General features: G+C 38.3%; 1 protein-coding gene across 1 annotated transcript in view; it reads left to right on the top strand.

Moving 5' to 3' along the window:
• tbc1d9 (TBC1 domain family, member 9 (with GRAM domain)) overlaps nucleotides 1-20586 on the top strand; it is a 47966-nt gene extending 27380 nt beyond the window's left edge. The window contains exons 12-21 of the mRNA XM_055647841.1: nucleotides 948-1233; nucleotides 1639-1768; nucleotides 7237-7335; nucleotides 7438-7506; nucleotides 14385-14625; nucleotides 15395-15460; nucleotides 17743-17832; nucleotides 18571-18645; nucleotides 18791-18900; nucleotides 19001-20586. Of these exons, the coding sequence (XP_055503816.1) occupies nucleotides 948-1233; nucleotides 1639-1768; nucleotides 7237-7335; nucleotides 7438-7506; nucleotides 14385-14625; nucleotides 15395-15460; nucleotides 17743-17832; nucleotides 18571-18645; nucleotides 18791-18900; nucleotides 19001-19696 (1862 nt within the window). The 3' untranslated portion in view covers nucleotides 19697-20586. The remainder of the gene's footprint in view (nucleotides 1-947; nucleotides 1234-1638; nucleotides 1769-7236; nucleotides 7336-7437; nucleotides 7507-14384; nucleotides 14626-15394; nucleotides 15461-17742; nucleotides 17833-18570; nucleotides 18646-18790; nucleotides 18901-19000) is intronic.
• Nucleotides 20587-21539: the final 953 nt, after the last annotated feature.

Genomic DNA, 21539 nt, shown 5'->3' on the forward strand with positions numbered 1-21539 from the left:
GATTATTTGATGTTATAGTTATTGCAATTACTTGTAATATTAGGCGTGTTCCAAGAGTACTGAATATACAACTTTTTCATCAGTCTTGCTCGGGTGGCAAAAGATGTGAGCAATAAAAGCTCTGCTGTATTGTGGTTTCTGCTTCTATGTGCTAGTATTCACGGCTGAGGAACTTTTATATAACTTTTCTCAGTAATTTTGTTTTTGTTGGCATTTCTAAAAAAACTTTGCCAACTTGGAAATTTCCATCAGTGCATAGTAAAAGTGTTCTTCCTAGAGTTACTATTAGTGATTCGGTATGCCTCTGAGGATGACACCATTTGAAGCTTTTCTGCCGTATTAGAATCTATGTGAATTTAGCTGCTGGCAAACTAATATATCCTCAAAAGTATTATTACTCGAAGTGACTTCTAATTACACATGTTATAATTACTACTGAGCAAAGAAATAACCTGACCAGCTATAAATTTGGTTTACTTATACTGTAATTCTTCGATTATTTCACTTTTAAGTTAATGTTATGCAATCCAATCTTTACTTAATATTTAAAAAGTTATGTTCAAAATTACCTTTCTTTTGCTTCCCATGTGCTGACTGGGATTGCCTTTCCAGCCTGCTATTGGATGCCCAAGATCTTTTACCAAAATCATTAAAAATGAGTGTTTGAGAGGAGTAATGAAGAATTACTTTCAGTTTCTTGTTTGTTTTTTTCCTTGCATACAAAGGTAACAAATGGAATGACCAATCTAGCTTGTCCCATAATGATATATTCATGTGCTATCCCAGTCACAGCCTTGATAGGTAATGGACCAGATTTGAAGATGTATGGCAAATGGGAAAGCACATCTGGAATGTATTGTATTTAAAATATGACACTTAGCTATATGAACTCCAAGCAGTTTATTCGGAAGCTTTAACAACATTTATTTTCCTACCTTTCTGTGTAGGTGCATTAGTGGATCAAGGTGTGTTTGAGGAGCTTTCCAGGGATTATGTACCACAACTTTATGACTGCATGCAGTATTTGGGGGTTATCTCCACCATTTCGCTGTCATGGTTCCTCACGCTGTTCCTCAGTGTGATGCCGTTTGAAAGTGCTGTTGTTGTTGTGGACTGCTTCTTCTTTGAGGGAATCAAAGTCATCTTCCAACTCGCTCTTGCTGTATTGGATGCTAATATTGAAAAGCTTTTGAACTGTAAAGATGATGGAGAGGCAATGACTATACTTGGAAAGTGAGTTCATTTTGAATATCAGTTTATTTTAAGAATTTATGTGATAAAGTTGGATGAGTAAAGTGACTCGTCCCCGCACGAGAAATGATTTGCAACCACGCAAATCTTAATAGTTGCAATAACAAACTTCATTAAGCAGTGTTTATATCTTTTTTTAATTAACACTCACTCTTAATGGATTGATACATTAGTGATGCATTTTTTTATCACTGGTATATATATATAATATGTATGCTCACAAAGTTGTTTGTACATTAAAACAATGGTATTGAATGTTGGGTATTGGGGAACTATCATCCTTCATGGTCTGATGATCAATTATTGTAAAATTGAAAGTGTCTCTTTAGTTGTGATTGGTGAATGAGGAAAATTTCATAGCATAAACCCTTTGTTTTTGTTCACTAGGTACTTGGACAGTGTGACAAACAAGGACAGTACATTACCACCCATCCCTCATCTTCATTCTCTTCTCAGTGATGATGGAGATCCCTACCCCGAAGTTGATATCTTCAAACTAATAAGGGGTTCATATGATGTGAGTGCCCATATGAATTCCAAAATATTTAACCGTGTCTACTGTGGCTGAGGATATCTGTAAATGCTGTCTATCTGTAACTACATAAAGTCCATGTTCAGTTGAGGAAAGAATGACTTGTCAGGAAAAAATAAACATTTGAAAAGCAAATGTTTAAAATAACACTAGTCAATTAGGTGCAGTTAATATTGCTAGTTAATTAATCGTACAGGGAGATAAGAAAAATATTTGAACTGGCATTTTAAATAAAACTAAATGTTATAGCACAATACCTCTCCTAAGCTATGTCACTTGGGCCATGGAATCTAATGACACCCGGACCCTTCACTGCACAACCGCATTACTACATGCTGTAGGACCTTTAAACCCATTATTCACCCCCAGCCTCCTGCTTGAAGTGCATTCTGTGATGTACAGGTTAAGCATTGACCACAGTTTGTCTCATTAGATTTGTGTGGAGCAGTTGGGGAGAGAAAATTCAATTTCTCCTTTTTCCTTTCCTTTTTCTCTTGTCTCTTTCTATGATCCTACTGACTTCCACCTCGCATTAAATTCTGGTTGCCTAGATTGCATTTGGTCTCCATGTAGATGAGGCCACGTTGGGAGTTCTGTCTTGAAAGTAGTTTGAGTTACAAACATTTCTCAGAAACAGAATCCTGTGGTAATCTGGAGACTCTGTGTATTGGCATCTTGTATCCATGCACCAGGAATGCACAAAAGCAAAGTGTGAATTACTAAAGCTATATGGCATTCTGGAGGATTGTTGAGTTGACTAACAGACCCGGAACTGGTGATCCTGTGAATAAGTATACTGGAAAGAGAGTTATCGGAAATTCTTCCAATGAAAACTACATACTGGATAAAAATGACAATTTTATAAAATCAGAAATGGGCCCTTCGGTCTAAATCATCTATACTAACCAAAATGCTCCATCTAATCTAAGCCTGTTTTTGTTTGTTTGCATTTGGCCCATACCCCTCTGGTCCTTTCCTATCCATGTACCTGTTTAAATGTTGTATTTACCACAACTTCCTCTGGAAGTTAGTTCCAAATACTGACCACCCTCTGTGTGAAAGCTTTTCCCTTGGGTTCTATTAAATCATTTCCCTCTCGTCTTAAATCTATGCTCTCGAGTTTTTGATTTCTCTAACCTGGGAAAAAGAAAAGGGGGACCCTATCTCCCCCTCATGATTTTGTACACATCTCTAAAATTACACTACAGCCTTCTGCACTTAAAGGAACAAAGTCCTAGCCTGCCCATCATATAGTTCAGTACTGGCAAATTCCTCGTAAATCTGCTCTGCACTCTTTCCAGTTTAATGTCATCTCTCCTAAAATAGAGGACCAAAATTAAACCTACTCCAAGTGTGGCTTCACCAATGTCTTGTACAACTGTAACATAACATCCCAACATATACTAATTTCCTGCATGATAAAAGCCAATGTGCCAAAAGCTGTCTTCACCATCCTATTTAACGCTACTCTCATTGAACTATGTATTTGTACTCCTAGATCCCTGCGCGCTATAAAACTCTCCATCACCTAAAGTTCACTGTATAGACTTCCCAAAATGTAACACCTCACTCTTAACTGAATTTGGCATTCCTCTGCCCAGCTGATCAAGATCGTTCTGAAGTTTCTGATAACCATCTTCACTGTCTACGATACTGCCTACTTTGGTATTATCTTTAAACTTGCTTATTGTGCCTTGGAATATTCCCATAAAAAAACATTCAAGACATGACAAACAGCAGTGGACCCAGAATCAATCCCCAAGGCACAGCACTAGTCATAGTTCTCCAATCCGAAAAACAAACTTGCACCAGCACCCTTTGCTTCCTACCATGAAGTTCATTCTGTATCCAGTCAGGCGGTAACTGTAAAGAGAAACAGATTTAACATTTCAGATCAAAGACCATCCATCAAAATATTCTGATATAGTTGAAATTACATTATCGGTGGTATTCTGACCAATACTCGGTTGATTAACATGCCCAGAACTGACAAGCCTGTCATTTATTAGAATGTTCTCATGGAAGATCATTATCCGGAACTATTAACTCTTCTCTCTCCACAGATTTTGCTTGACTTGCTCACTATTTTGCCTGTCCACCCATCTACCTATCCTGCATCTACTCTGTACCTTTCAGTTTGTATTTGGTCTAAAGAACGGTCTCGACCCAAAATGTCACCCATTCCTTCTCTGCAGAGATGCTGCCTGTCCCACTGAGTTACTCCAGCACATTGTGTCTACCTTCGGTTTAAACCAAAATCTGCAGTTTTACTCTGTACCTTTTCCACTGATTTTATGTTGAACCGGGTTAAGGAGTATTGTGTTTTCTTGCTGAGCAAGCATTATGAGACAAGTCCATTAAATGGCACTTAAATTCTAACCTACCACATCTGAAATCTCCATGCAGATTTATTTTTGGAACACTATTACCATATTCCATTTAGAAGTTCTGGAAGCAAATGTCAAATTTGTTTACACATATATGCAGGATATGTTGTTTTTGATTTCTCACTGTAGAAATGCACTTACAAATCCAATTTCTAAGAAAATCAAATTGAGTGAGCTGAAATTAATTTTATCCCAGGTCATCTTTGACAGGAGTTTCTTGGAAACAGTCTTAGAGTCTTACAACGTGGAAACAAGCCCTTTGGCCTCACTTACCAACATGACACATCTACACTAGTCCCACCAGCCTGTGTTTGGCCCATATCCTTCTAAACCTGTCCTATCCATGAATCCGTCTAAATGTTTCTTAAATGTTGCGATAGTATCTGCCTCAACTACCTCTTCCGGCAGCTCGTTCCATACACCCGCCACTGTTGTGTGAAAAAGTTCCCCTTGGGTTCCTATTAAATCTTTCCCCCCTCACTTTAAACCCATGTTCTTTGGTTCTCAATTTCCCCTACTCTGGGGAAAGTAGGTGAGACTCTGTGTGCCTACCCAATCTATTCTTCTCATGATTTTGTACACCTCTATAAGATCGCCCTCTCATCCTCCTGAGCTCCAATTAATAAGAGTCCTAGCCTGCTCAACCTCTCCTTATAGCTCAGGCCCTCAAGTCCTGGGAACATACTCGTAAATCTTTTCTGCATCCTTTCCAGCTTGACAACATGTTTCCTATATTGTGGTTTCCCAAAAACTGGAAACAATACTTTAAATGTGGCCTCACCAACATCTTGTACAACTGCAACATGACCTCCCAACTTCTATTATCGATCATCATATGCTTCAATCATTTTCTTGTCCTTGTAATTATACATCTTGTAAAGTACATGATTGCATACTGGGTACTGATTATGTGATGTTTATGCATGTACTTTTTGATTACATGATATTCCATTTGCTACTGCTCCAATCTCAGATTCAGATTCAATTTTAATTGTCATTGTCAGTGTACAGTACAGAGACAATGAAATGCATTTAGCATCTCCCTGGAAGAGCGACATAGCAAACAATTTGAAATAATTATGCATTGTCACGAGGTACGTTTGAGTGAGTGACAGCCGCTAAATGATGTTCCTCCATGGTTCGGCAACGGAGAGACTGCTGTAGTGCACAATCTAGTGCACAAGCTAAAGAACTTGTAGTATTGGGCCAAGGATCTTCGTACAGATTGAAGACGGCTCATCAGTTAGGTGGCAAAGAGCAAGAACATGTGTCTTTTTCATGGTAAAATCATGGAAATAGTGGAGTTCTCCAGGGATCCGTTCCTGACCCTCAATTATCACAGTTCATATTAAAGACTTCGAGAGTAAAAGTGCTGATATCAAGTCTGAAGTATGGTCTCGACCTGAAACGTCGCCTATTCCTTCTCTCCATTGATGCTGCCTCACCCTCTGAGTTTATCCAGCATTTTTGTGTACAAAATTAGTGGTTGCCATTATGATATTTGGACTATGCAACAGCATATGGATAGGTTATGAATGGGCATAATGTTAATAATAATAATAATAATAATAATAATTTTATTTATAGAGCACTTTAAAAACAAACATAGCTGCAACAAAGTGCTGTACATCACTAATCATTGACAAAAAAGTTAATACACACCAAAAATAACAATCAAACGAAATAGTAGGAAAAGACATGTAAAATAAAGAAACATCAAAAACACCACAAACAGAAGCAAATGTTGACAAATAGAATTCAATAATGGGAAAGTGTGAGGTCATGCACTTCGGTAAAAAGGGTCAAAAGATCAACTTGTATAAATGGAGCAAGATTTCAAATAAAGTGCAGAGTGATCTAGGTGTTCTGGTGCATGAATCACAAAACGCTTGCAGGGTGATGCTGCAAGTGGTTACGCAAATGCAAAACTGGCTTTATTGCAAGAGCGATTGGATTGGAAATGAGAAGACTTGTACAGTTATTGGTGAAGTTAAACTGGTAACAATCAATACAGTACATTGTATTGGTTCCCTTTATCTTATAGAAGTCATACTACCATTGGAGACAGTCCAAATACTATTCACTGGATGAATTCCTGAAATGAGAAGATTGTCCTATCATGAGCAGCTAAAGATATTGGGCCTATATTCTTTGGGCTTTACAAGAATAAGATGTGATGTGATTGAAAAGTAGCATTCCTAGGGGCATGACATGGTAGATGTGTGGTGCTCCTTTAAGTGGGAGCATTTTGAATGAGGGGGCATAGTTACAATAAATGCATTTGATCACCTTAGCTGAGGTGGATTATTTCTTCTAGAGGGTGGTACATTTCTCAGGAAGGTTGTGAAGGCTAAATCGTTGAACATAGTTGAAGAGGGAGATATATTTTGGAAAGATTTGGAATTCATAGTCACAGGGAACTGGCGCATGAGAGGAACTGAGGCAAGGGGCAGATTGGCCAGGATCACATTTAATGGTGCAACTGACTGTTGGGTCAAATGACCTGCTCCTTCTATTGTTTTTTTTCGTGTTTGTGTGATTTGTAGAGTGTGTCCACATAAGCTAAGATCCATACAACATTCATGATTGACGTCGGCAAATAATGTGCCAGGCGTGATCATATGGAAGACTATTTTGTCTAACCACCTTGCCTTGATATTGCATTCAAGTTCTTTGGGGATTTTATTTACCAGAAAGTTAACTGGTTCAACTATTCCATCAGTGTGGTTACAAGATCAGTTCAGAGCCTAGTTGTTTTTTTGTGAATATCTGGCTTCTGACTCTTCAAAATCTCCCATTATTCTACTTCCTACTCATTCGCATTATGGGAATATCTTCACCAAAAGGGTTGTAGGAGTTTGAGAAGTCAGTCCCATCACTATGACCTCAATGGCAGTTAGGGCTGGGCAGCCAGTAATGGCTTTACCAGTGACTTGTTAAATTTGTAAAACTTTTTTTAAACGATATGCAGTAAAGTTTGTATAAACCATTTGAAAATGGTTATTGTATTAGTGGTGTCCAATATATTTATAACATATTTAAGGCATATTTATTTAATCTTTTCAGAAATTTGGCAGTATTAGAGCAGATGTGATCGAACAGATGCGGTTTAAGCAGAGACTGCGAGTTATTCAGACACTTGAAGATACTACAAAGCGTAACGTTGTAAGTGCAGTGATATCATTTACAATTTTGCATAAGGTTGCAAATTCTGCTCAATATTTACACTTCAATCTAGAAGTAGCTTTAATTTCTTTTAATGTTCAGGTTCGAGCCATTGTGACAGACACTGCATTCAATATAGATGAATTGGAGGAACTCTATGTTCTTTTTAAGGTAAGCAAGTTATATACGAGAGTAATCTTCTTCGCTTAGTTGGTACATGAAGTATTTCAGTAGTAAGTGTCCATCAAGATATTGTATGTATGAGGTTAAAATACAAATGAAATGCATCTCAAATGCAAATGTGTGTGTGTGTGTGTGCGTATTTTTTTAATATATATTATAGTGTCTTTTCAGAATTACGGCTACTTTTGTGGTATACAGTGCATTCAGAAAGTATTCAGACCCCTTCACTTTTTCCACATTTTGTTATGTTACAGCCTTATTCTAAAATGGATTAAATTCATTTAATCATCAATCTCCATACTATAGCCCTTAATAAAAAAGCTAAAACAGGTGTTTAGAAATTTTTGCAAAGTAATTAATAAGAAATAACTGAAGTATCACATTTACATAAGTATTCAGTCCCTTTACTCAGTACTTTGTTGAGGCACCTTTGGCAGCGATTACAGCCTTAAATCTTCTTGGGTATGACGCTACAAGCTTGGCACACCTGTATTTGGGTATTTTCTCCCATTCTTCTCTGCAGATTCTCTCAAGCTCTTGACAGGTTGGAAAGGGGGCATCGATGCACAACTATTTTCAGGTATCTAGAGATGTTCAATTGGGCTCAAGTCTGGGCTCTGGCTGGGCCACTGAAGGACATTCACAGACTTGTCACGAAGCCACTCCTGCGTCGCCTTGGTTGTGTGCTTGGGGTCGTTGTCCTGTGGAATGTGTACCGCCGCCCCAGTCTGAGGTCCTGAACGCCTCTGGAGCAGGTTTTCATCAAGGATCTCTCTGTACTTTGCTCCATTCATCTTTCCCTCGATCCTGACTAGTCTCCCAGTTTCTGCCGCTGAAAAACATCCCCATAGCATGATGCTGCCACCACCATGCTTCACCATGATGAGCGGTGCTTGGTTTCTTCCAGATGTGACGCTTGGCATTCAGGCCAAAGAGTTCAATCTTGATTTCATCAGACCAGAGAATCTTGTTTCTCATTATCTGAGAGTTCTTTAGGTGCCATTTGGCAACTCTAAGCTGGCTGTTATTGCCTTTTACTGAGGAGATGCTTCTGTCTGGTCACTCCACCATAGAGGTCTGATTGGTGGAGTGCTGCAGATATAGTTGTCCTTCTGGAAGGTTCTCCCATCTCCACAAAGGAACTCTGGAGCTCTGTCAGCGTGACCATCTGGCTTGGTCATCTCCCTGACCAAGGCCCTTCTCCCCGATTGCTCAGTTTGGCCGGGTGGCCAGCTCTATGAAGTGTCCTGGTGGTTCCAAAGTTCTTCCATTTAAGAATGACTGAGGCCAATGTGCCCTTTGGGACCTGCAATGCTGCAGAAATTGTTTTATTCCCTTCTCCAGATCAGTATTTCAGCACAATCCTGTCTTGGAGGTCTACGGACAATTCCTTTGTCTTCAGGGCTTGGTTTTTGCTCTGACATGCCCCGTCAACTGTGGGATCTTATATAGACAGGTGTGTGCCTTTCCAAATCATGTGCAATCAATTTAATTTATCACTGGTGGACTCCAATCAAGTTGTAGAAACAGCTCAAGGATAATCAATGGAAACAGGATGCATTGAAGCTCAATTTTGAGTGTCATAGCAAAGGGTCTGAATACTTATGTAAATGTTATATTTCAGTTATTTATTTTTAATTACCTTGCATAAATTTCTAAACACCTGTTTTTGCTTCTTCATTCTGGGGCATTGTAGGTAGAATGATGATATTAAAAAAATGAATTTAATCAATTTAAAAATAAGGCTGTAACGTAACAATGTGGAAAAAGAGAAGGGGTCTGAAAACTTTAAATGCAAAGGTGTGGCACCTACAGGCTCTCAAAATACCTTTGCGAAGATTTTATTTGGTCCCATCAAAGACAAAATATGAAAGTGCCAAACTGCTTTCCGTTTTGGGCTGTTGGTCACAATCTATCTGGAAGTGTAATTTGAAACTACACATCCGCTATGTTGCAGATTTTGTTGTGCATATATAATTACACTTTGAATTAGGCTAAATGTAGGGAAATTAAATCTGTTTAATTCAACCAGTAAAGGGACTTTCTACATAAATAGTTCAATGACTTAAACTGTATGTTTCTTTTACTAACTGCAAGCAACAGTTCACACACAAGTCACCAGTTCACAGTATTGTTCATTTCATAGGTCAAAACTTAGACTGAAATATTTCAATAGTATACATCAGTGAAGCACTTGGAAAGAGTAAGTAAAACAAAATCTAATGCTGTTCAATCAACAGTAATAGGAGATAATGAAACTGATTGATGAATTCTAATATTGGGAAGTACACTGTTGTTACTTTGGGGCGGGGGTTAAAGTGCATAATTGAAACCACATTTTAATATGTAATTTTATTGCTTTGCTGCAAATTAATTTAAATTTCATTGAGCAGGAAATAAGGAAAGAACAATTGGATTCCCTCTATTTAGTTTTTAATTGGTAATTATGAATAAGACAACTAGCACAGCAATTAACAGAGCAGCAGCACCGGCAGGACATGAGCTACGAAGCTACATCTGTGGCTGGGAAAAGATAACATCAGAGAAGGGTGTCAAGATCCACCAGGGCAGAGAAAAGTGCCTGAGAGAGCTTTGTGAGGGGGCTCGCATTGACCATTACTTTCTAAGAGGTAGGCCAAATCAGTCGAGTGAAGCCCAGTGGCAGGTTAACCACCACAGGGTATCAGCACCCCAGGCCAAGCTCAACCAAGTACTGTCCCAACAACGGACACGAGTCATTGGGCCCAACCAGCCACAGTCGGCGGTAGAGAGGAAGATGGAAGGAAAAAAGCAGAATGGAGCAGTCCCTAGCTGTGGCTGAAGAGAAAAGATGCTGCCTGGGCTGCCACGTGACCATCTAGAGGCTAACCATAAGACACACACCCAGGTCTGATCACCTTGTGGTGGGTCTTCCTCGACTGTGGGTGTCTTGTGATAAAAGGCCGAAACACCCAGTGACGTTGAGGTACACAACTGAAGATGTGTCTGATTGGTAGCAAAATCACCCAGTGGTCATCCCCAAGAATACCAGGTGTCAGTTGTGGTGAAGAACCTTAGGGATTGTAACATCCAGTCCGACTAATCAATCTGATTAGATTTCCAGCCTTTTAAAGTTCCAGCAGATTTATTTACTTGTTTTGCTTTTTATTCCCCCAGACTTAATTGTAGAAACATAGACAATAGGTGCAGGAGTAGGCCATTCGGCCTTTTGAGCCAGCAATATGATCATGGCTGATCAATCTATAGATATTGCTATATCAAGCTATATTACTGAATGTCAGTTGGCAGTTGCCAAAGTTTGGTAGAATCTATAAGCTTGGATAGGACAAAAACATGGTTAAATATTAGATTAAACAGCTAAAGCAAATAAAGTGCCAAGTAATAAAGTTATTTATTGAAAGTTGCAACATTTATTTTATTTGAAGGAGAAATATTCTTTTTGAATACAGTGCAATCATCTGATGTGCAAAATGTTGATGCATGTGTCCAATTTATTATATCTTACTATTAACTCTGCATCCATTGTATAATTTGGACATTAAACCATTTTCTTGATATGGTATCTAAATATGGTTCAGCATTTCAGGAATAATGTAATATGCTGTAAAATAGAAACTTTAATATATTTTAGAAGAAGAATTTTTAGAACTTCAGATTTCTCTCTTCCCCATCTTTCTATGTTTAATAATATTATGCTACTTTTCCTAATTATTTGGGGGAAAGGTCAAATCAAGTTGGTAAATACCAGTGGTTCAAGTAAATTGGTGTTGGTTATTTTGTATGGAAGGTTGGCAAATTCATCTTTGCCATGGGTGCAGTCAGATGCTGAAGCTGCAAATTTGGTGACCGTTTCCAATCGACAGATCTGTTAATACATTCTGTCATAGAACTCCAATGGAATATAATGGCATTAACATTAGGGTGGCACAGCTGGGCGAGCTTCTTCCTTACAGTGGCAGAGACCCAGGTTTGATCCTGACCTTGGGTACTGTCAGTGTGGAGTTTGCACGTTCTCCCTGTGACTGGGATTTCTCCGGATATGCCAGTTATCTCCCAAATCTCAAAGGCATGCGGGTTTGTGGATTAATTGGCCTCTGTAACATTGCCTTTGCAGTAGAGGGAATGTGTACGGGTTATCGATAATCTGTGTGGACTTGGTGGGCCATTTGGCCTGTTTCCATGTGGTATTTCTAAACTAAATTTACTGAGATTCTCCAACAATTGGCTGAGGCATCAGTTTTGGATTCTGTGCCAGGCTAAACACTTGGTGCAGATTCTCTGAGCCCAAACTCAACAGCGATAAGACAGAATTCCTCCTCATAGGCTCCAAAGCCACACTCAACAAAATCAATAACCCCACTCTCACCATCGACGGCACCACTGTCTCCCCATCTCCCCAGGCCCGCAACCTTGGCGTGATCTTTGATTCCACCCTCTCCCTTGAGCCTTACATCCGCCATGTCATTAAAACCTCCTTCTTTCATCTCCGCAACATCACCAAACTCAGACCCTCTCTCACACCGCCCGCTGCTGAAAGACTCATCCATGCCTTCATCTCCTCCCGACTGGACTATTGCAACTCACTTCTCCTTGGCATCAGCTCCACCTACATCAACCAACTCCAACTGGTCCAGAATGCAGCCGCCCGACTCATCACCCATACCAAATCCTGGCATCACATCACTCCAGTCCTCAAACAACTTCACTGGCTTCCCATCTCCCACCGGATCACCTACAAAATCCTGGTCCTCCCCTACAAAGTCCTCCCCCATCTTTCCCCCCCCCCCCCCATATCTCACTGACCTCCTCTCCTCCTACCGACCCTCACGGTCATTCAGATCCACATCAGCTGGTCTTCTCTCCATCCACAAGTCCAACCTCCGCAGTTTTGGGGACAGAGCCTTCTCCAGGGCAGCTCCCAGGCTCTGGAACTCCCTCCCCCAACTGATCCACAATTCCGTGTCCCTCACCATCTTCCAGTCCCGCCTCAAGACCCATCTCTTCACCTCTGCCTATCCTTAGCCCCACGTGCCGTCCCTTTTCATCTGTGCATTAATTGCCTCATACTGTGTTTTGTATTGAATTCTGTACTTACTTTGTGTACTAGTCATGTCTCTACTATTTATTACATTCCCCTTACATGTTTTTCCTCTACCTGCTAAATTTTTGTAAGGTGTCCTTGAGACTCTTGAAAGGCGCCCATAAATAAAATGTATTATTATTTGTTATTATTATAGTGATTTACAGCTTCAGGGAAGGTAGGTAAAATTGTGGCAAATGACATTTTTTTAAATTGCGTTGAAGTAATATTTTAAGTGTTTAAGTGCTTTTACATGGTCACTTTTTTAATTTATAGCATTATTTGTTTAATTAGTTTATGAATATTTCTAATGGTCAGAGGCATTAAAATCGTAAGCTGATTAGTTTCCAGACAGCAAAACTAAGGGTGTGTTTTTTCTGTCTGTCAGAATGTTGTTCACTTGTTTATTTGGGTAACACTTGGTCCAGCCTGCTGATATGATGCAGATTTTCATAGACAAACCATTGTTCACTGGCTTGCTAATAGGGTCTAATTTATTCTTGGTCAGTTTGTTTAGCCTTGCAAACCCAAACAAGGTGAGCTGGTGAAATGAAACCAAGCAGGAATTTCAGATGGCACATCTCATTTATCCCAATCTTTAAATCCTGAGCCTGGTAATTCAGTGTCCATTCCCTTATATCCATGTGTATATCTAAAACCCTCTTAAATGTCACTATCCTGTCTGCTTCCCCAGGCACCCACCACCATATTTTAAAACAAAATTCCCCTGCACATCTTTTATTAAACTTTGCTCTGCTCACTGTAAACCTATGGCCTCTAGTTTTTTTCACATTTCCTGAGAGAAAGGTTGTGACTGTCATCCCTATCTATGCCTCTTATAATATTCTATACTTCTGTCAAGTCTCCACTCAATCTCTGAAGCTCCATAGGTAATTCAAATGTTACTGTACCTTAATTGGTGCATGTGACAATAAACTAACCTTGAAACAATCTGTCGGCCTAATCTCCTTGCAGCTAATGCCTTCTAATCTAGGCATCTTTCAAGTAAACCTCATTTGCACCCTTTCAAAGCCTCCACATCCTTCCTGTAATGGGATGACCAGAACTGCACTCAATACTGCAAAAGTGGCCTCTAGTCCTATAAAGTTGCATCATGACCTGACTCTTATACTCAAGTGTAAATAGGAAACTTCCACAATTTTCAAAGCTAATAAGTGAGATGAAAGATTGGAATTAATTCATCCACTCACGGTATTGAAGTTTGGAACAAACTTCCACAAATATCACTTCGATAATGTTTAAACAATTCTTCTTTGGAAGAGAATTATACAGATGTTTGACAGTGACCTTGAAGATTAAAATGTTTGTTTTAGATTGGGAAGATCAGTTGTAGTGCATTGGTTACTATGCTGCTGCAAGCCAAAGGTGAGCGTAAACCAATTTTGAATATTAACAATGAGAGGTTAAACTTTTTTATGCAACATTTTCTGTCCTGGAATTCTGATTGGTAAGAATTCTCAGTATTACGTTCTGTGAATGGAGAAAGTGATAATTAGCTTTCAATTTGTTCATTAGGAACTTCAATTATTTCCGTTCCTTTAAATGCTGATAGAGCAAGCTCTGACTATTAGAGCTGGTCGTCTTTCTGTAAACTAATGACAAATATAACATGTATAAATCCATAAACATTTAACTTTTAAACATAGCCCTCATTTTTGGAAATTAATGAATATTTGCTATTGCTTGTCATACAATAAAACCGTATCTTTGTTTTCACCATTTGAAAATTGTGAATATAATGTTCTTTTAAAATGTTCACATTTAGGCTGAGCATCTGACAAGTTGTTACTGGGGTGGAAATAGTAATGCTACAGACCGCCATGACCCAAGTCTGCCTTATCTTGAACAGTACCGTATTGACTTTGAACAATTCAAGGGATTGTTTGTCCTACTTTTTCCCTGGTCATGTGGTGCACATTCAGATATATTGGCAAGACGCTTATTTCGACTACTAGACGAGAATGGAGACTCTTTAATAAACTTCAAAGAATTTGTCACAGGATTGAGTAAGTAAGGTTTTCCATTCACTGTTATGCAATGCTTTACCATTAATAAGTAAATGGCAAGGTTTACATGGGGCATGCACATTAAAATATTTTTTAAATAATTCAAGCATTATCAAAAATAAATGAAAGATAAAGATTACAATTGTTATTGGCAATTTAAACAAAATGGCACAAAAGTTGAATAATTGCACATGCAACAAGATTGGACATTGATGAGATTGTAATTTTCACAGAGAACTTGAAATCTTGAACCTGATAGTGAGGGGTGGTTGTTGACGTGATGAGGAACAGGTCTGATACTGCACCAAGCAAGGTTATGGTATGAAGGTGATGGTGCAGCATAAAGTTATTATAAATGTACATTTTAATTTGTTAAAAATAAATGTTCGCATGAGTAAATGGGTAGATCATTAGAACATTTTTCATAGGATGAAAATGTCAGGCTAGTGGGCTTTAAGGTGAGAGGGTTAAAAAGTACAGGAGATGTGCATGACATGTCTTTTACACAGAGATTGATGGGCGCCTAGAATGCCAGGGTTGACGGAGGAAATTTCAATAGTGTTCTATGGACACATGGATATACAGGGAATGGAGGGATGTGAATTGCTTGCACACAGATGAGATTAATTTAACCTAGCAACTAATCCCAACTAACTAATGTTTGGCATGGACATTATGGGCTGAAAGCCTGGTCCTGTGCTTTACTGTTCTATGTTTATGAACTATTCTGAACTTTTTTAAAATCAATTTCAAAAATTTGTTTTTATAGGTACAATGTGTCATGCAGATCTTGTAGAGAAATTGAAGCTGCTGTATAAAGTACATGTACTTCCTGGTAAGAATATTGTTTCTGTATAACAGGTAGAAATGGTACGCAATTCTCTAGACTGCACTCTTTTTATATAATTGGTCATAACTCATCAGTGATGACATCACTGGTAGAAGAGAAAATGTGTATGAGACTATTTTAATGGGTTGGAGAAAACTGAAAGGGACAGGGTAATTTGGAAAAGAAGTGTTGGGCATTAAAATGCACCCAATCTTCAGCAATCATTGCCAAGTCCAAGAGTGCAGTTCAGGAAGACATTTTTCCAACATGCTTAACCACTCTAGACCAGGTGATAATACATTTTCACTGCTTTTAGGTATGAACTTTCAGGAGCTTGGAACTTAAGTGGCATGTTCTGTTCATTTCAAATATCAGTTGTTGACTCGTTGGTGCATGCAAGCAATGCCTGCTGCAATTTTTGAAGAATTGTGCACTATGCAGACATCAATGATATACCGATTTTTAACTATATGGTTGAAGGAAGATCATTGATGAAGCAGTGAAGATTGTTAGGGGTGAGAATCTGTCCTGATGCTCTATCCATAGGTCCATTAGCCCAGGTTTGATTCTAATCTCTGGTGCTTGTGTGGATTTTACTCAATCTCCCCATGACGCCGTGGGTTTCCCCAGATCGTCTAGTTTCCATGATCTTTTGGAATTGAGGCTCTAATGTATGGAGCAAGTAGTCATGCCAAACCCAAAGTCTGCAGTGGGGAGCAAGTTATTGATGTGCTTGATACTGCTTTTGGGGAAGCTATCATAACATTGCTGATGATCAGAGAACAGACTGATAGGGTGATAATTTGTCATCCATTTGTGAACAAGAATACATGGGTGGCTTCCACGTTTGTCTGATTGATGCAAGTGTTGTACGTGTATTGGAACAATTTAGCTAGAAATCTGGCTACTTCTGTAGTGCACGTTTTCAATACTAGAGCCATGTTGCAGGTCCCTTTACTGTATCTACTACTCTTAGCCATTGCTTAATATCATTTAGATTGAATTGAGTTGCCTGAAGACGGGCTAGTGCATGCTGGGGACCGCAGGAGTAGGTTGAGTTCTATCGTGCAGTAGGTGCTTCAGTTTGCAGGTGGTTGCAAATGCTTCTGTCTTGTCTTTGGCAGTTATGTCCTGGATCCTACATTCATTGTGAATGAGAATGTTCATCTTTCTGTAATCTGTTTAATGGTCCACCACTGTTCATGAATAGATGTGATAGGACTACAGTTTCGATCTGATCCTTTCATTATTGATTGCTTGTCTTTTATTGTTTTTTAATATTTGTATGACTGACTTGAAAATGAAATTCCTCATATGTTGCAAAGCATACTTGGCTAATAAAGTATTATTGTGATTGTATTTGGGTTTTAGCACATCAGTCTCCTGAAGCATTGCTAGTTTGGCACCTCACTTTTAGACAAGTGTGTTGCTGCTTCTGATTTATCATTCTGGGATTCTTACTAAAATAAGAATCTTTGGCTTGGATTTAGTTATGGAGTAAGGCAGCAACTTGTAATGAAATGGACTTTGCTACTTTGAATAAGCCGCAGGAGTTTCAGTTCTCTTCCGTCCACGTAGGAATGGACATGGACGTTGTAAGGCTCATGTTAATCCTACTTTTAAAAACAAAAGGTTGTGATGTCAGGATTGTTATTGAGATTGGGATTATTATAGAGGAAGTTTCTTTGCCCACTGACCTAAAAATAGCTGTGCATTGATGCTCCCCATCCAACCTGACAGAGCTTGAGAGGATCTGCAGAGAAGAATGGGAGAAACTACCCAAATACAAATAAACACCTGTTTTCGCTTATTTATTATGGAGTATTGTGTGTAGATTGAAGATCAAAAAAAAGAATTTAGTCAATTTTAGAATAAGGCTGTAACGTAACAAAATGTAGAAGAAGTGAAGGTGTCTGAATACTTTCTGAATGCAGTGTAACTGCAGAAATTCAAGCTTCACTGTTGGAATCTAAGAGTGATGCAGTGATCCGTTTGGGTCTTCTGTCTTGCAGTTTGTTTTTGAATGTCAGGAACTTGTATACAGTTAAAGGTTACATATGTCAACAGTTTCCCCATGGACCTGATGGCATTTTAGCAGAAGATTGAGGGCCAATGTTCCACATTTCATTACACGCAACCTAAGCTGTGGAAAACTTTAAAATTGAGCAATTTAAATTGGGTTAAACTATTAATCAGTCTGTCTATTAATATTTTGCTGTTGCAAAAATATATATGTTCAGAAAGGTTTCCAAGAACAGAATGAAGATGTTTATTCTTATTGTCCTTAGAAAGTTTTTTCAATGAGCAAGAGGACCCTGATTCTGCATTTGAAGCTACACAATACTTTTTTGAAGATTTATTGCCTGAAACTGTTCATGGTAGGTTTTATATACTGTCTTTTTTTTTTAATACAGGTAATTTTGTTAAAACACGTATTTTTAAACCACGAATTGGATTAAATGTGAAAATATATTTTGTATTGCTCGGGCCCAATTGGAGAACAACTTAAATGTTACTTAACAAACAAAAAAGAAAGCTATCTTGGGGTTGAAAAAAAAGTCTGAGTAAAATAAACTGTTTCCATCTAACCTCCTTGTAGTAATTGGACACCATTGTCTCTTAAGAACACAATCAGTTTCACCACATATTCATTGAAATTGCTAAGAACTACTTCTACTTGCACTCAAGAATAAAGTGTTTAATTGCCATATGCACTGGGAACTGAACAATGAAGCTCTAATTAACAGATGTCCATTCAGGATTCTTGTGAAACCTTGCAGAATATGGACTTCTACCAGGTGGTCAGACATTGTGTATAGTGGAGAGAAGTATTTGAGATCTTAATAAATAATGGGGGCAACAATGGAATAGTTTAACCACTGAATCTTTAAGATTGAGAAAGAAATGGGAACAGCGAGGAGAAAATGAATTTAAGTTGGTAAATTTGTTAAATGGTATACAGAAATATAGCAAGAAAAGAAATTGCAGAAGAGATTAAAAAGATGCAATTAAAACAAAAATATTTTTGAATCTTTTTAAAATATGGCAGTTTTTCCCAAATGTCCAAACATTTTACAGCTGAATGGTAGATAATAAAATGGCTTTTATTTCCCCAGTTACAGAAATTGAGTCGAGGACAAAAAGTGAAACAGAAGATGGATTTGTCACTGTAAACCTGAGGAATGAGAAAGGTAGATTTAAAGTTAACATTTTAAAAGAAATATTAACTTTATATTGTATTTTTTATATATAATTTTCATAAGGATAAACATAATTTTGTCTCAACTTTTAAAATAGATTTTAGTTCAATAAATTCAACCTTTTTTTGCTCTGCAGTAGCAGAAAAGCAACAAAATTCATGTGATTATCGACATTACATCCGAATGTGGGCTCAGGAAAGGGACCATAAGTTGCAGAATATCAAAGACTTGCCCAAGCTGAATCAGGTAAATTGGATGCTTCCATACCCTAACTTGTAACTAGGAAGTTGGTAACTTCAAAACACACTGGTATTTAATGCACAATTATTGTTGAATCCATTGGCAGGAGCAATTCATTGAACTGTGCAGAACCCTGTACAACATGTTCAGTGAAGATGCAAACGAGCAAGAATTGTACCATTCTACTGCAGCTGTAACCAGTTTACTTCTGGAGATTGGTGAAGTAGGAAAACAGTTTGTCAGTCACACACTCCCAGAACCAGGTAGCAGTCATGACGGTAAAAGCAAACTGCATCCAAGGAGAGAAAACCAACCATTACATTATGGACAAGGGGATTCTTTCTCTTCCATCCTCGAAGCAATGGAGGATGAAAAGGTGTCTTCCAGTGAGATGCAAGAAATTAAATTGGATGACAGTTCACCAAAAGAAAATGGTACTTCTTCAGCAATGCTAATTTCAGATGATGAAACTAAAGATGATACTTCCATGTCCTCGTACTCTGTGCTGAGTGCTGGCTCTAATGACGACGAGAAGTTACAATGTGAGGATATCACAGAGGACACAGTACTTGTTCGTAATAACAATGAAAACACTATTCCCAGGACCAATAATATAGACAAAGACTGGGCTATCAACTTTGAGCAGTTTCTGGCTTCTCTTCTAACAGAAAACGCTTTGGTGAGATACTTTGAGAGGGCTGGGCTAGTGATGCCCAGGATTACAAATGCTAAGAATGTCAGGATGATGGGAAAACAAATCGCATCAGTAAATGACTATGAGATTGCTCCAATCTCAGGATAAGTTCATTTCTGCTGCTCTGGCATATTTACATAATGTTCTACAAACATAGACCAATGAAATGTTCAGTAAACAAGGTGTACAGTAGTTTCAGGAAAGTTGTCCTAAGTATTGTATCTTGTATTGTAAATGATAAGATGAAATTTCCCCTCCAAAACCCATGTTATGTTCTTGGCCATTGGGCATAATACTTTATTTATAGCATCTCTGTAGAAAACTGGAGCACCTGCACTTTTTTTTCTCGTGCTGCTTTTTAAACCAGAGCAAGTATTTTTGTTTATTAATCATATGTGACCAGTGATTCCTTGTAACTTTGTTCAATTGTGTCTTCTAATGTTATTGAGACCATTTCTGAAAATGGTCATTTTTATACTAGAGATCTGTTCTATTACGACTTTGTCATTTGTTTTCAAACTGAAGATGCTATTTTACATTGGTTACTTCCCTTTTTTTGGAAAGGATTCTTGGATGTTGGCTTGACCTTTAAAATTATAGGGACAATATAGAGAATAATATTAAAACACCAGTTTAAAGGACTCAGTTAGAATGGTTAATTGTTAAATTAATCTTGGACGTCTGGCAGGAACAACTACGCATGTATTTAATGATTAAAAATGTTCAAGTATAAAAATCAGCCAGAAAACAAAATAAAGATTGTAAATGTAGATAGACGTAAAATCTCCCCTCTGCATCAAGTTGTATCCCTGAGCAGGAGGTTGGTGAGGCCAAATGAGGAGAGAAGGGCCAATGGCAGAGAGAGACATGCACATCATTGGAATTGTACATTGGGGATATAGGAACATGAAAGCATAAGATTTATAAGAGCTTGTAGGGAGAGAGTACTAAAACAACAGAGACAAGGAGACAACAAGAACAGCAAGCAGAGAGAGAGAGAGAGAGATATTCCAAATCATGACAAATTTAGTAGTCGTCGTCTTCCTGCACATGGCGTGCACAACCTAAAGTTGTAGGACAACTTGTTCTATTTGATTAAGCATGCCTGGTTGATTGCATTCGTCAAACCAGGGCGCACCACGTGAAGGTTGCAATCTTCCACCCCAAACTTAGTAGTGTGAAGCCCAGATCTGAGGGTCTATGTCCTGGGTCTGTGATTATGCAGTCTTTTTTTTCTATGTCAATGATTTATCTGATATCTCAGCATTGAAATCTGGCTCCTGGGCATTCTGGATCGATTTCCAAATTCAACTAAAGTATTCAATATCTATCACTAGAAACGACAAATACTTTTATTTCTAAGCCTACAAAATCAGCCATTCTATTGGGGAGACTGTAAAATAAGCCTTTTGTAAAATGTTATCAAAAATAAATGTATGTCCTGTCTCCACATCAAAATACATTCATAGGGTTAATTTGGCCGCAGTTATAATGATGCAGATTGATTATTATGAAGTTGAGGCATGATTGCCCTGATTCTAAATATCATGGAGTTTAAATTCACTGGCGGTAGGCCAGGCCCAGTAAGGACTGTTCTGCTCCCTTGAGCCCTAAAGTTGCCAGCGTCCTTCAGTCCAGCTTTTCAATAGTTATGGTAGATTTTGAGTTTGCTTGGCCAAAAACAGTGAGTCAGGTTGTGTTCAATCTTACCCATTAACCTCATAGCCACACTTATCCTTCATGGTTGTACAGCTCCCAACAGCCTCATAGCCTTGGTTCCAAGGCCATTCTGCATGCAAAAACCTGTTTCACTATTTTTAATTGTCTCTGCTTATCAGATGCATTTTAATAACATTGATTTAACAAATTTTCAATTATGTAAAGAAACATTAAACAAACATCAATTTGAGACGAATATAAAATAAAGAAAATTAAACAAAAAAAAAACAGC

Source organism: Leucoraja erinacea, chromosome 1 (genome assembly GCF_028641065.1).
Source record: "Leucoraja erinacea ecotype New England chromosome 1, Leri_hhj_1, whole genome shotgun sequence".
Classification (NCBI taxonomy): domain Eukaryota; kingdom Metazoa; phylum Chordata; class Chondrichthyes; order Rajiformes; family Rajidae; genus Leucoraja; species Leucoraja erinaceus.